Source organism: Phaethon lepturus, unplaced genomic scaffold (genome assembly GCF_000687285.1).
Source record: "Phaethon lepturus isolate BGI_N335 unplaced genomic scaffold, ASM68728v1 scaffold49417, whole genome shotgun sequence".
Lineage (NCBI taxonomy): Eukaryota > Metazoa > Chordata > Aves > Phaethontiformes > Phaethontidae > Phaethon > Phaethon lepturus.
This window is the reverse complement of record NW_010553515.1, coordinates 1-16,161: the sequence shown is the minus strand read 5'-3', so window position 1 is coordinate 16,161 and position 16,161 is coordinate 1. Positions and strand designations below refer to the sequence as shown.

The 16,161-nt window shown below is 36.8% G+C and overlaps 1 protein-coding gene across 1 annotated transcript; it reads left to right on the top strand.

Moving 5' to 3' along the window:
* Nucleotides 1-8,660: 8,660 nt before the first annotated feature.
* PTPDC1 (protein tyrosine phosphatase domain containing 1) lies at nucleotides 8,661-14,575 on the top strand (the record flags this gene model as incomplete). The annotated part of the gene is made up of 7 exons (XM_010291556.1): nucleotides 8,661-8,884; nucleotides 9,445-9,616; nucleotides 10,413-10,493; nucleotides 10,715-10,833; nucleotides 11,613-11,750; nucleotides 12,445-13,652; nucleotides 14,390-14,575. Coding segments are annotated over exons 1-7 (2,118 nt in total), but the record flags the coding sequence as incomplete, so codon positions are not given.
* Nucleotides 14,576-16,161: the final 1,586 nt, after the last annotated feature.

The window sequence follows — 16,161 nt, the reverse complement described above, 5'->3', positions numbered from 1 at the left end:
GCTGAAGGTTTTTAATCCCCAGGAGCTCAACACCTCGTTCTGCCGGGCCTCTAAAGCAGTGACGTGCTTGGTTACTGCTTGGCTCCACGCTCACAAGTGAGTGAGTACGTCATTCTGTGTGCTCACAGCCTGGCGTTGGGCAGGGGGGCTGTTCACCAGTTCTTGTCGCACAGGGACCCACAAGGACCAGTGTTCTGGAGGTTTGGAGCCCTCCAGGTCCACCTGCGAAGCTGCAGGTGCTCAACGCCTTTGGAACTGAAACTTTTACCAACATATTAAAGAAGGATGTGCAACGTAGGATTTTAGGCTCCAAAATCTGTTCAGGTTTTTAAGTACCTAAGGTACCTTAGTGTGGTTTCCAAAATTATGTACAAATAATTTAAAAAACCCTTTTTTTTTTAAGAATTTCTTTTTTTTTTTTTCCCAAACGTCCATACATGTATCTATAAATGAAGTTTGCTGTTTACTAAAATGACTGGATGCAGTTTAGTTTGTGCATGTGAATTTTTTTTGGTTGGATTCTTCTTCATTCTGATTTTTATTAGCAGTATACAGCAAAAAAACAGTGAAGTCTGACTACAAAATTATTTCTGAAAATGAACAAAACAATTTGTTCTTTTTATATCTATAAATTTTAATTTCCTGTTATATGCTTCATCTCTCTATTTGCCAAATTAAGGCAGGTGTTTAGCTGAGATGATGTTTTTGGAATTAATAAGGTTGTTGGCATCAGCCTTGAGTTGTCTCCTGTGGCTTGCTATTGTTTAAATAATACATATATCCTATCCGCAGAAGCTTGCACACATACTTTGTTTCTAAATAATTTGAGGCATTTTTAATGAGGAGCAGTGAGTAGCGCTTAATTAATGCTAGGGTTTTTTTTAATAAGATATGCAGGGAGGTGATAGAAATAGATGAAAGCCTTTTTTTGTCAGCTAATATTTAGTGGCTGAAATTGATTTAGTAAGATAGGATAAGATGTTGTATCCTATTTTATTAAGCTTGTTTTATTACTTTATTTATCTAGTATTTAGTTAAATCAACAAAGTCTGCTTTGGTTTTTAGTAGATTACATCCTTTACACTCAGATGAACTTACTTTTGTTATGGTTTTGAGTTATTTGGCTATTATACTTTTAATGCAGTTAATTTATACTCAAGGTAAATACGTCAATGAAATTTTGTGCCTTATTGGATGAGAAAAAAGTGTTTTGTTCAGGTTGAAACCACAGATAACAATGAAACATTTATATCTGATCTTCTTTTCATGGTGTTTCAAAATTAGTGTATCAGTTTGTGATTAATGTAACTTCACAAAATTACCTCTGTAGCTGTGTGCTTCATGGTCTGATGCATATAGACACACATATATATTTACTTGTGGTTGATAATAGGAAAATGAGGGGAACAGGAAAAAGAGATGGAAGATTCCGTTATTAAAACAGGTTGCTGTGGCCTGTTTGCCTCAATCCCTTTAAAATCTAAGCATACACAGAAAGCAGTTTATGGGGTGATTATCTGCATAGTCCGTAAGGCACTCTTCATACAGTCTTAAGTTAAGACAAGATAGTTACTGGCTCCTCCCAGATTACCATCACGAATCCAATTAACTGCAGGAAATACCATGACGACATCATTCAGCTTCTCTTCTGTAAAATGTGAATTCCCTACAACATATTTCTTGTGGTTGATACTGCAACAATGAAAGCATCAACAATCACTCATTCTTTTTGCAGGATAACAGGTAAGGTGTTAAATTGAAATTCTTGAAACTCTATTAAAACTCATGTAAATGTACTGTGCTTTTGTCTAGATGAGATTTAAAAATAATTCCTCTAACTTGCAGAGTTCATTTTTAAACTTTTTCACTTCTGAATGCTCTTAAAATGCGCTCCTGACAGTATTTCATTTTTCTGTATGTAGTCAGTCTCACAGGTCTGATAGTCTCTTAGTAACGATATTCATGATCAAGAGTATCTGAGTTACCAGTTTTGTTTGTAGAACAGTTAATATATTCATTTTACACCATCTCCTTTACTCAATAGTAATTACTGGCTGCGAGCCTGTTCAAGGTAGTTTAAAATAACTGCTGTTAACTATTGCGTTACTACCACAGAAAACTGACATGACTTAAATAACATGAATCAAGGCAATTGGTAGACCTGTCCATCAGTTTAGCTTGCAGTTTCTTGCTATTTATGTGAAAAAAAAAGCTATGAATAGCAAGTACTGAATCACTAGACCAACACCTACATAATCTTCGAATGAATTATATTCTTTTGTCTCTTTTGTTCGTGAAGGCAGTTATAGTCCTTTGTAAATATCAAACTTAATGATTAAATTACATTCACCTTTCACTAAAACAAATTATGAATATTCCCAAAGGGGAAAAAACACATAGAAATAACAAATCAGTTCTCGTTGTCTACCCAGTGAAATCACTGGAGTTTTACAGCAGCTATAGTATTGTTCTGCTGTGTAAATTACATGTAACTAAACTATTTAACTATTTATTTAATCGTTTAAATAATTACCATATCTTTTCTCTGTCCTATATTGATGTGTTTATTTTCTTTTTCCAGTTTTTTGGTGTTTGCTTGTAGGTAGTAAACATTTCAAATTTCAGATAAGCTTAGGGAATTGGGGGGTGTGCCTATTGAAATATGTGCGCTCAATGTTAAAACTGCCTTCGAGCCTTTTGTTAACTGTAGCAAGTATTTGTGAAATACCTACTATCATCGAGCTTTTTTACTGATATATACATTAGAACAACATCCTTTGCGTTTTGCTTCATTGTTCTTAATAATCAAGTTTAACAATAAACAGTAATCTACGATATTTACAAAACTTTAGAAATAAATGCTTTGTTACTCCTGTCAGTGCTAAAATTAGATAGTCTGTTGCAATTTTAAACATGATTTCATCCACCAGTGCTTCCTGTAGAAGTGATGATGTCTCAGCAAATTTAGATTTTTCTGTTAGAAACTCTCATCATCTGCCTACCTTAAAATACCAGATTTAAGGCCTGAATTTAGAGAGGGAGTTAGAATTCAGTAGCTCTTAACCACTTCATTAAATAAACAGTCCTCCTTACACTATCATATTGTTTTCTTAGTCTTAGTTATCCAAGTTATCTTTAGTTCTCTATCTAAAACATATTAATTAGTGCAGTTTGCAGAACTTTGCATTTTGGCAATGAAACTTTATCCCATATGATCTTATGTTTAGACAAATACCCTGTTAACTTCTGTGAGACTGCTCACAAAAGCAAAGCTGCTCAGGAAGATAAGTACCTGTAGAATCAGGCCACGGAGTAAATTTTAGAGGTGTTACCTGAGTGCTTGGGTACTAAGCTAACTTGGCCCCTACCAGTACAAGTAGTTAAAATAACCTCAACATTTTATGTGGCAGGAATAAGCATCAACATTGGCCTATATTTGCCTATATTCATCGAATATGAATATATTTGAGGTTTAAAATAGCTTTTCTTATATACTGATATTTTAAAATTGAAAGCTTATCCAAGATTTTTTCATGTTAATACATGAACGTAATTTTTGAAATGGGTGGTCTGCTGTCATATTCTCGTTACCAAATCCACACAAATCTGGAGAGATGGGACCTCACTCTTAGTAGACGGTTCCACAGAAATGCAGTGTGGAGTTTTACAATGGGGTAACTGTTCATGCTGGCGGCTGAACTGCCCCAACTGGAGTTGTTCCAGTCTGGAATGCAAGCTCTTCTCTCTGTTTTGAAAATCTGTTCTGAAATAAAAGACAGTAATTGCATCTATTAAATAACCATCTTAATTGCTAAGGTAGAGTGAGACCAGCATCTTCTTGCCTCATCACCTTTTGGCTATATCATTGCTTTGTAGCTTCTAAAACATTAGACATTGTTCCTTCCTCTAATTTAATTCTGGAGCAAAAAATCAGCCCAGTGACTGGAAGCCACTGATTTCCAGATCCTGAAATACTAAAAAGGAATCTTCCTTGTTACAAGGCAGAGTGACACCCAGGCCAGTTGCTAATTTGCTGTGTCCATCCCGCAGCCTGCTCGTGTAAACCAGTAAGGTGTGCCTCCTTTATGCTCTTCCTTTCTAAGTCTGCCCACCAGTTAGTTGCAGAACCTGCTTCGTTCTGGGTCCCTGATCTCCCAGTTGTCCTACCTGCTGCATGGCACTTTACTACTCAACCTGTAGCCTTACAAAAAGAGGCTTTTATTCCAGGGGAAATGGACATGGACAAGAGGCTGCTTCACTCCTTAAAAGAAAGTGGAAGCACAGAGTGAGCTCACCTATGACAGCGCAGCATGCCTACACTATTTCCTCTGCCAGAAAGTTACCTCTCTGCATGTATGAAGCAGTGAGGCAGTGAGTAGGACTTGACAACTGTCATGTCACCAAATGCAGGAAGTGAATCAATAGTGCAACCAAGAGGAAACAAAAAATGTTATATCCTTTTTGTTAAGAACTGGTCTGCTCAAAAGTGGAACACCCCACCACCACCACCTCAAAAATGCATACAGGCATCAAAACAAGTATAAAACCCACACCTGGAGGGGACCTTCTGAAATGTCCCACTTAGTGCTTGACGTCTGACAGTCTATCATGATTTCAGGAGACCCATGTTTCCTTGGGCAATGTGGTACTGCTGTTTACTTCAGTCAGCCAACAACACAGACATTATTTTACTATGTTTTGGCTTCATTAGCTGTCTTGTTTGTGCATGCTTAATGACATTCCTTCCTGTGATAAAAAACAAAGAGATGGACCATCACCTGAGACACCCTTCCATTTCTTGAACTGAGAAACGGGGATTAAAAGACTAGCTTCTTTGCTGTCATGGCAATAGAAATGCATGTCAGAGATAATGGAGTGGATCTGATTAAGGTGGTATCTGAGTGCCCCAAGGCACATGACTCCGTTCCCTCAGGCAGCTAATGAGGACCATGACCTGGAATAATGCTCCAGGCTTGTGTTTTTTTTTTTTTTTTTTCTTCTGCAGCATCTATCAAGTGTTCCTGTGATGAACAAAATGCTGAAGATGACCTTTTAAAAACTAAGAACTCTATCTGGTACACAGAAGAATCAGGAGAGATTTACCCAAGCACAATTTTAACTTTTAACACTCTTTTTATCTGTGCAGGAATGTAATACCTCTTGCTAGTAACATCAACACTGGAATAGTACTTCTAGTCCCAAATTACATCATCTTACATCAGTTCGAGGGAGTGCAGTATAACTCTATAAAGTGATTTGTCATAATGTTACTTAACTTTTTTTCAGAAATAAATATAAGGGAATTGCTCACATTGATCACACCATGGAATTTAAAACACCTGTCAGGAAGTAAATTTTGCAAACTGAAAGGCATGCAGACAAAATACTTAAGTCAGTTGGAACTCCCTGGTTATACAGAACAGGAAATACGGATTTCATATATTTTTTGAAATAAAATTGAGGGAGGCTTAATTTGTTACACAGCAAATATACACATTATTTACATCTGTTGTTTAGAACAATCTTGCTAGTATTTTTTAACATGTAGTTATATTATCTTCTGCATTAATCTCCCTCTTTTCCCTTTTTAGTTAGTAGTCCTTCTCATCCTGAATTCTGGTTAAAAAAAAAAGGAGAATAGTTTCGGACAGTAGAAATATCTGATATTTCATCTCATTTTTTCTAACACTTGAGTACAAGGAAATAGGAAAACTAAATACATTGGTGGTGATTCTGCTGCCCATATGATGAGACATGTCTTTTTCAAATGTTTGCATGTTATCTGGACAAGCTATTAAGATTTTTTAAGAGAACTGTCTGAGAAATTTCTTCTTCATGTGAAATTTAAGGGAACACTTTCCGTCAGGGTCCTCAAAGAACAAAATCAATAAAACAGAAAAAATATTGTTTCTTTTTGTCAGATAGAAGGTCTTCAGAGCAGGACTTACCTTGTATTAGAAACTGTATTAAAGCATAAGAAAAAACTGTTTTCTGCTTAGACAGAGTCTTGTGTTCAGTTTTCTTGTTAGAGGAGAATCTCCATATATGTGACTTCAAACTTGCCAACAGGCTAAGAACAAAGAACAGAGGGGAAAGAGCAGAGAAGGTGTATAACTTGTGGATAGCCTGTTTGGCAAGTATCACCTAAAATTACAAGTAGTGTGAACTGGAAATAGTGCTGCCATTATGATATCATTAACTTTGCTGAAGCTGCCCCTTGTAAGATTTCTGTTCAAGATCTGTGGTTATACGTTTACTTTTAAGAATTTGAGAAAATCAAGATGGCATCACACTACATGCTTTTGGTTGAGTGACTCCTGTCCATATAAAACACATGGTTGTAAAGTACATAATCATCCAAACTCTAGAGCTAGAAACACAGAATCAACTAAACTTTTTAATTGCTAGGACAGACAGTGAAGCTGTTGAATTTTAAGGTGACTGCACACCAAAAAGAAAGTACATTCCATGTCTGACTGCCAAAATCTTAAGCCTTGGACAACTCTATAACCAGGTGCCAGGTACTCAGCTTTATTTTGCATTTTTGAGCTTCTGGTGTAGGTTTTCAGTGAACATATTACTGTTTTAACAGGTACTGCAATGGCTGCAGGAGTTTTGCTGCAGAATGAACTACCGTATTCATCGCTGCTAGAGAGCAGTCTGTATCTTGCAAATATGAGTTCAGGTAATAATTTTTCTCTGGTATGCCATTTATAAAAAGTACTTAGAGAAATTCTGAAAAAAATATTTTCCATAGAAAATTTAAAAACCCGGAAGTATTTTCCCCAATTATAAGCATAAAATGACTGCAACAAAACCAAACTGCATTACTTTATCATGACCATGATGTGTTAATAAGTTGAGAATTTCTGTAACTTTTATATTGTCAGGTCTCTTCATTGAAGGAACTGTGTGATTTTTGTGTTCAGAAACTGCCTAGTTCTCTGAAAATACAAACACACCTTCAACAAAACTCCCTTTTATAATAAAGCATTTAAACTTAGGGGATGTAATTCTTTCTTAGAATTTTGGGTGCATACTTGCAGATCCTGCTAGATTCAGTAGGAAAATAATGATGTGCAACATTTTATTTTGCTCATTTCTGGCGTTGCTATCATTTGATACATGCTGAAGAAAAGTTTCTGGGGAGAGAAAAAAAAAGTATTAAATAGAAGAAAGCAATATACTTAATTAGAAAACATTTTTCATGTTTCCTGGATATAGGTAGCACTTGAAATAGCCTTTTTCATCTCCTTTCTCTTCCACCTAACCCCCAAAATAAATGCACATTTAAATATTTCCTCATCTCTTGATATCAGGTTTATTGTTGAATTAAAATAATCAAAGTTTTGAGACAACAGCTAACAGACAGCTTTAAAATTTCCTTTTCTCATATGACATCACTACTGATGTTTCAGGCCTGGTACCTACAGCAAACCTTGTGGTGTCTCCTTAAGAGCCGGGGTGCAGTATCCAAAATTCAGTCACTCAATTCCCGTTCAGTACCTAGAAGGAACAGTAGATTTCTGCCTGATGAATTTTTATCAGATGAGTGCTTTCTCTTACACAAATTCCTCTGTAGGAGTTAACTGTTTTCGTAGTACAAAAAGAAATGTCAAACACAGACCGAAGGTAGTATATATCCTTAGGAAAACACAATAGGATTAATTTGCTTATTGAACAAATCATAGTGAGTTTTCTTGATTTTCCCAGTTTCTCTCTCTTTAACATGCAGACTAATGAACACATAATGGGATGACAAAGTTTTTTTAACATTGCTTTAGGCTGTTCTCCACATAATTGCATGAGAATTTTGTGCTTCTGAGAGTGTTGCAATCTTTCTGGCCAGCTCATTCTCCTTCTTAGCACACTGAAAGCAAAGTGGGAGGCAATTTGCCACCTAATACCTACCTTGAAAAGCCTAAAGTACTCAGCACATCTCCTCCTCCCCATAATCTGCTTTATCTCAGTCTGTAGGGCTAACGGCTTTGCCTAATAAAAAAGCTGTGCCCTGAAAAAAAATAAGCCTTTTGTTTTGAATAACAAATTGTGTTTTGTTAGAAGATATGAATGGTCCAGAGCGAACAGTCTGCAATTCATCATGTACTGAACCATTTCAGAAGGAACACACTAATCCCAATCATTACAGAGCTAATGATGCGTTCTGGAGCGCTAAGTGGAGGAGGAGAGGTGGTTGTGGAATGTTAAACCAAGAGGTGGGAGAGTATAATGTACTTACAGATTTTTCAGGAAGCAGAGCCTCCAGCTACATTTTGATTGTTCTTTTGAATCTAGTATTTTGTGTCTTAGTGAGTTCTGAATGCATGTTATTTACAAGTAACTAAATGCTCACATTGTTTATGGAAAATGTTTTGGTGGTTCCCAGTCCGTTTTCAAAATTATCTGCTTGAAATGCAACTATTTTCATCAAGCAGCAGAACAGTTTGTCCCAAACAGAGTCCATTCCTATAGAATCATGCAGCCCCAAAGGTAGCTGGCAGCAGCGCTGTCATTGCTAGTTACTATGGAGACAGCTCAGCCCATGCTGACTAGCTGCTGGAGCCCACAGAAGGATGCACATCCCTCCGCAACTTCAGCGCTGAGCAACTTGGATTTCTTACCAGTGCATCCCCAGTAGCCTTCCGAGACGGTAGCTGGGGCTGGTCAGTCATGCAGGGTTCACCCCGAAGGCGTTCGGCAGTGAGTATTTTTAGCAACTTTTTCCAGGGTCGGAGGCATTCTTCCTCCGATCCCCTTCTTCGCATAATCCAGAGGCGCCGGAGCTCAGTTGTAGAGGTACTCTCATCATCGACTCACCGGGTTATGGTGGCGGTATCGTCTCTGAGCCCTGAGGAGCTGGATGCAACTTTTCCTGAAAAAAAAAGTAAAGTACTTTTCATTAAGCCTGTTGGTAGTTCTGGGTATTTTGTTACTATTAAATTAATATACTTTTGTTCTGTTAACTGTATATTATATATATGCATAAAATACTGGGTTTAAAATCTGTTTTACTGTATTTTATATTTTCTTCACTGATTTCTTATTCAAGGATTAATATATGCTTTTCACTCTTAACAGCTCAGTTATAGACAACAGATAAAACAGAAGTACACGCTCACACATAAACCAAGTATATGGCTAAGTATTTTTCAATTTCAGGTGGAAGAGGACTGTGAAATTTCTTTCTGTTGCAAGGGTTATCACACACTCCAACAAGAAAAAACAAAGTTACTGTGAGAAAAAACAACATCTGCAGTAATTCAAGCAATTTCCCCCCCTCAGAATCCTTCCTTTAGGTCTGTGTTGAAAAATGAGCTTTAAATATATATCTTCCATATATTTATGCTATCTGTAACTTCATCAATTTAAGGTTGGACTGACACTTTAAAGGTGGAGATGAATTTTTAAGCTTCCTCACTAAATCTGTTTTTGCCTGTGTTCTAGGAGGTTTGAGGCGTCCAACAGCAAAATACACTAAAGTAGGGGAGAGCCTTCGCCATGTCATTCCTGGTCACATGCAGTGTTCGATGGCATGTGGTGGACGCGCTTGCAAGTATGAAAATCCAGCTCGATGGAGTGACCAGGAGCAAGCCATTAGAGGGCTCTACTCTTCTTGGTAATAAGCAGCATTTATTCTCACTAAATGCAACTGCATCCATTGTATTTATTAAAAGAGAGAATTCAAAGTAAAATAATGATTGTTTTTAAATTGGCTACTGCTAAGTATAAAACATAATGATAGCTTGATTCAGAATTACAATTCAACAGTAAACCGTAATGAGCATTGTACATAGCCCAGTAAAGATGATGAAAGACTTTTGTTTACTTACAGTAAGTTTGGTCCAGATCCAAAAGAATAAATACCTATCCGTCAAGAATTATAAAAAAACCTGTTCTGGGTTGTAGGCAGTTACTGCTAAGGTTTAAATTGCACATTAGTTAAAATGTGTTCATAATAGAATTTAAAACTAAAAACATTTACTGAAGATGAAATAATGTAAGGTATGTATTCAACAGCGTATTCACATGCAGTAATAGTCATATGAAATGTATCTTTACATTCTTACTGATTTTTTTGTAATGGCAAATGCTATTCAGGTGCATACAAACCTTAAAGGGCCAAACAGAGATCTGAGTCCAGACTTCCTAGTCAAAGGAATTTTTTAATATGTTCATTGGCCTGGCATTTAAATGGTTCCAGTAATGGTCTTCTGATTTGTAGTATCTGTGTCAGCTTAACAGGATTTATCACTACCACTACATCATAGTAGAATTTTTTGAAAAATTGTTTCTAGTTAATCAGCAAGGTATTTCTGTCGTCCTTAAAAATAACATAGTATTCTTATTTTGCTACATTAATACTTAGTAAATTATCAGGAACAACATTACTATCTACTTTTCTAATTTCTTAGGATAACAGATAACATACTGGCTATGGCTCGACCCTCAACAGAATTAATTGAAAAATACAACATTATTGAACAGTTTGAAAGGTAACAAATTTAGTCATTATTTATTGTAGGTTTTACTAGTGTAATTCGTGACCCATTTTCTCTTCTAACATAGATTTGGATTATTCATAAAGATCCTTTCATTTTAATGATATACAGGTAAAGATTTATTCTCCACTAAGAATAAATGTTTCAGAAGATATGGGATAATGGGATTTTGGCTGCATATAATAATACCTTGACTCATGTATTCCTTCCTTAAGATGTAGCATAAAAACCATAATTAACCTTCAGCGTCCTGGGGAGCATGCAAGCTGTGGGAATCCACTGGAACAAGAAAGCGGTTTCACCTACCTTCCTGAAGCTTTCATGGAGGCTGGAAGTAAGTTCACTCCTGCTGCTGTTCCTCATTAATTATTGATTTTGGCACTTAGGGATATTTTTACTTGAATTCTTGTGTGTTAAAAGCAGCTATATAAGAAACGTTGCACAAAATGGGATGTAAACATGAAACTTGGCAAATATAATCAAGAGTGAATAACACATTATCCAAGATCGTATGTATGAAGAGTGAGATGGAGGGTTTATATTTAGGTGTTTAGCATAAAGGACAACAGCTGGTTAAATGTTTCTTTTTCTTCTGAGTTTCCACATATGTAAATCATTAATGGTGTTTCAAGTTCTGGTACAGTTAATGCTTTCTTATCTAGACTATAAAAGGTTATTTCATTCAAGGACATTTGTATTGACAGTATTTTTGTATTTTCACATTACAGTGAGATGAGAAAAAGTATGTCTCTGTAAGAAACAGCTTTTGTACTGAAGAAGTGCTTTTATTTCTAAAAAGAAAAAAATTACCCTGTGCCTATATATAGCTCAGTAATTTTTGTATGAATCACTCAGTTTTGTTACACCTTTTACATTCTAGCTGAACTTCAGTTTGACAAATCTTTGCTAGTTTCATGTATTTATCAAATTTCAACAGCTAGCGTACTCTGAAATGGGAAAATAGTCTCTTGCAAACAATACATAGTCAGATTCTAAGGTCCATTATGCAATTTTAGTACTATCATTTATTCTTAGTCATCTCTCCTCTGCATATAGTACTGAAAATGTCACATTCGGTACGACAGAAAATAACTCACTCTCTTCTTGTTTCAGTTTATTTTTATAATTTTGGATGGAAGGATTATGGAGTGGCATCTCTCACTACTATACTTGATATGGTAAAAGTCATGGCATTTGCACTGCAGGAAGGGAGGGTAGCTGTTCATTGTCACGCAGGACTTGGTCGGACAGGTATGTACTTTACTGCAAGATCAACAGAATTGTTTTTCTAAAAATGAAAACCAGCCTCTGGTTATAAATGATTAATAATTTGTTTAGATTCTATATTGTTGCAAGATGTATGTCTATGAAATGGTTAAAAATGCTAAACAAATTTGTGAAAATGATCTGAATGGCATGGAGATGAGTTTTAGTACATTAAAACAATAACCTGTAAGGTAAAAAAAAAAAAAATTGAATCTGTATAATAATTCCCTGTTAACATTCAAATGGGACAGCTTCTTTTTGATGGGAAAAATTCACCTAGTACGCTTCCATTTCCTAGTATTTTTTCCATGTTTACAAACGTACCACTCATTGTTAGATCAGGTAGATTTGCTGGAGCAGCTAAAATTTCATTTACTTCTGTCCCTTTCAAGACCTTTTTGCCCATGTGCTTCCTGTAGAAGCCACCATTGCTCCTGTGTTTAGAAATGATGGAACTTTAGATGCTGTGATGAGAAACTAGCTCTCACTGAAAATGTAGTGAGAATGGGTTTACTATCTTGTGGTCCAATAAATGCAGTTATACTTGGGTAACAGTATCACATAATAGAGGGCGTAAAGCCTGTATCTTTACCTATATTAATTTATATCCTATAGTTCCACTCAATATTTGTTTTAGTCTCATAGTTCTGCAACTAATACTTGTTTTTTATATTTCTAGGTGTTCTAATAGCTTGCTACTTAGTTTTTGCAACAAGAATGAGTGCTGATCAAGCAATTCTTTTTGTCAGAGCAAAAAGGCCTAATTCTATTCAGACTAGAGGGCAGCTGTTATGCATCAGAGAATTCACTCAGTTTTTGGTTCCTCTGAGAAACGTATTTGCATCCTGTGAGCCCAAGGTGCACACCGTGACACTGTCCCAGTACCTGACCCGTCAGAGACATCTGCTCCATGGTTATGAGAGCAGGCATCTCAAACACGTGCCAAAACTTATTCATCTAGTTTGCAAATTGTTGCTAGACTTGGCTGAAAACAGACAAGTGATAGAGGCAGAATTGTTAGATATACCAGATCTCTCCGCTGAAATTGAAAAGACGGTTTCTCAGTTGGCATCCACACAGCTACATAGAGAATTCGCAAGGCAGGACAGTGATGTGTCAGACTCCTCCCACACCCACTTGTCCACTTTTGAGACCCAGGATTCTCTTTTCTCCCTGGGGCATGAATGTGATCCTCTTTGGAAAAAAAGGAATGTCGAATGCCTTCAGCCTCTTAGTCATCTGAAAAGGCGTCTAAGCTATAGTGATTCAGATTTAAGGAGAACTGAGTTTCTTTTAGAACAAGGAGAAACTGCATGGAGAGTACCTGCTGAGATACTACTGTGCAACAAACTTAAGCAGAACAGTGGTGAGGAATGTTCTGCCACAGGCGAACAAAAGCTGCAGTTGGATTTAAACAACGAAGCATTAGTGCGTAATACATGCATGTTCTGGAGTGAAGGTAAATTTAATTTGGATGGACGAAAAGATGGATCCTCACTTTATAACAGAAGGAACTCCACCAAAGAAGTACAACGCAGCAGAACCTTTTCTTCAGGTCTAGCATCTATCCATAATACCACGGAACCGGGAACGCCAAGGCACAATTTTACCAATGAGATTGGTCATAGAAAAGACCACAAGACTACTATGTATAGCAGAAGAGTCTATGTGTCTGAGGACTCTGATTCTTCTTCTTCTTCTAAAGTGAACTTTTCCATTGGATGTGAAAACCAAGGTAGCAAAGATGTGTCAGAGGCAATTCCGCACATTGTTCTGCAGTCAGAATTAAGTTTGGAAGCCCGAAGAGTTTTGGCAGCAAAAGCACTTGCAGATATAAATGAATTTCTGGGAGAGGATGAAGTGAAGCAGAAGGTAGAAATGTGGCAGGTAAGTTTTAACTTGATTCAATGGGCTCTGCATATTTCACCTAGGTTAATTCCTAGAATAGCAAAAATGCCATCTTGTGCTTTGAAATTACACATTGGGACACCACTTTATACTGTAGTTCAGGAAATGATTGTATTTGTCAGTTATGGCCGAGTACTTTCAAAAGCAAGCAAAAATGCAGCTACAAATTTTGGTCTCTAGGAGGAACTTAGAACATTGGTTCTGGTTGTTTTCATTCATTTTGCTAACTAATGAAAATTGATATAATTATCTGTGGTTGTAACTTGGCTGCTGGTAGCATAAAAGTACTACAGATTTTAAGTTAGAGCTGCATTGTTTTTAATTAGTGCTTTCTCAGAACTAATCAGAGGATTCTGTGTGTAAAAGCAAAAGAATAGTAGAAACTTAACTGCTTATCCTCAAAACCAAATCCTCCTAGCAACATTTGCTTTGAAGTTGGAATCTAAAGCCGTTTTATGTATGCTAGTAGACAGTTGGGAGGTTCTGAGATGCACTGTTTATGTCATCCTTCTGTTTTAAAGAATCACTTCTATCACTGCTGATTAATGTTCATGCTTTGGAAAAACTAGAAATTTTTTTTTTTTTTTTGGTAACTCTGAAGTCTTCTTTTTTTGTTGGAATGTAAGCAGCCAAGTACTGCTACAGTTAAAGAGAATGTTGGCAAAAGTAAATAGGTGATGCATTTTCAGTTTTGTTTTGTTTTGTTTTGCTTTAAGAAAGAACTGAATTCTCGAGATGGAGCGTGGGATAAAATCTGTACCGAGAGAGATCCTTTTATCCTCTGTAGCTTGATGTGGTCCTGGATAGAGCAGCTGAAAGAACCTATTCTATCCAAAGATGATATTGACATGCTGGCAAAAAATTGCACAGAATCACAGGACGTGCTTTACTTACTGAGAAAGGTAGATATTATGTATGTCAGTTCATTCTTTAACTGCCAAGTACGTTTTTTTCATGTGTGTTAAACCATTTATGGCCATTAGGCAAGGGAATTGCACTTTTGAAGGCAACCTCAATCTCTTTCAAAAATCAGAATGAGGATTATTTTGGTATTGAGTAGTATGAGTTGTAATCAATACTATGATGATGAATATTTTAAGTAGCAGGTACTATCTTTGTACATGATTTAGTAGAAGCTCAATGTCAGCATATTTCCCTGCAAATTCTGCAGTTTGAGATCCAGAAGCAAAGATGAGAAACCTTTTCTCTGTGACTTGATGTATGGCTTTCGTTAACATCACATCTGGCAGCTGTGCTTAATGGTTGTCATATTTGCTGAGCTTTGGAAGAGCTGGGACAAGGAATAGGAAGAATTTCCCAATTCAAGGAATCAAAAGCCAGGCCAAATTCTTCTACGTAAATCAGAACTGTGACCATCTGTATTCTGAAATCCCAATGAAAAACAAGTACTTTTGATCCAAACTACTTAATTGTGCTTTCCCCAAAAGGCTAGATGCGAGGTACATTAAAAAAAAAAAGAAAGAAAAAAAGAATTCTCTATTCTTGGATCTCTTAATTACACAAATTCATTTCCTAATTCTTCAGGAATTCTTTGTTTCTGAAGTATCAATGAAGAAAACAAGATCACCTTTTAACAGCCTCCAGATATCCAAGACTATAGCTTCTAATCAGTAGGTGGTCAGAACTTTATGTGTGGTCACTATCTTCGTGACAGGACATTCAGAATTCCCGAGTTCATCTAAAAGCATTGTTTCTTCCTGAAGCATTCTTCCACTTTATCAGAGTTTTAACTTTCTGTTTGTATTAAATAAAAAATAATTGCTTGGCACCTGTTATAAATTAATAGGAAAGGATTAACAATTATGATTTTTTTTAATTAAAAATACTGATTTTATCTTACCTTATCCTATATTGAGAATCACAGGATAGCTGAGTTGGCAAAGACCTATGGATATCTTCTAGCCCAACTCCGCTGCTTCAAAACAATCAACTAGAGCAGGTTGCTTGTACGACAGATGCTCCAGTCCCTTAATCATCTTTGTGGCCCCTCACTGGACTTGTTCTAATATGTCGAAGTCCTTCTTGTACCAAGGAGCCCAGAGCTGGACCCTGCACTCCAGCTGTGTCGCTTCCTTTGACCTGCTGACATCTGTCTCATGCAGCCCAGGATGCCCTTAAGCTGCCTTTACCGCAAGGGCCTGTTGCCAGCTTGTGTTCAGCTTTGTATGCACTGGGACAGCCAGGTTCTTTCCTGCTAATCTGCTCTCCAGCCAGTCAGCCCCTTCTCTGTATGTACTGGTGCATAATTAGCTGCTGTTCCCAGAAATCCCTCAAGTTTTAACTTGATCTTCACTGTTAAGTGACCTGCCAGTGTGGGATCTGTCTCCCTTGGAAAAGGGATGGTAACTAGCAGCCGCAAAGATACTGTTGCTCCCTTTATGCGTCCTTGCTAACACTGCTGTTAGGGTTGGAATGTACCCTCAGCAAGTTTGCTCATAATGCAAAACTGGGAGGGGTGGCTGATACA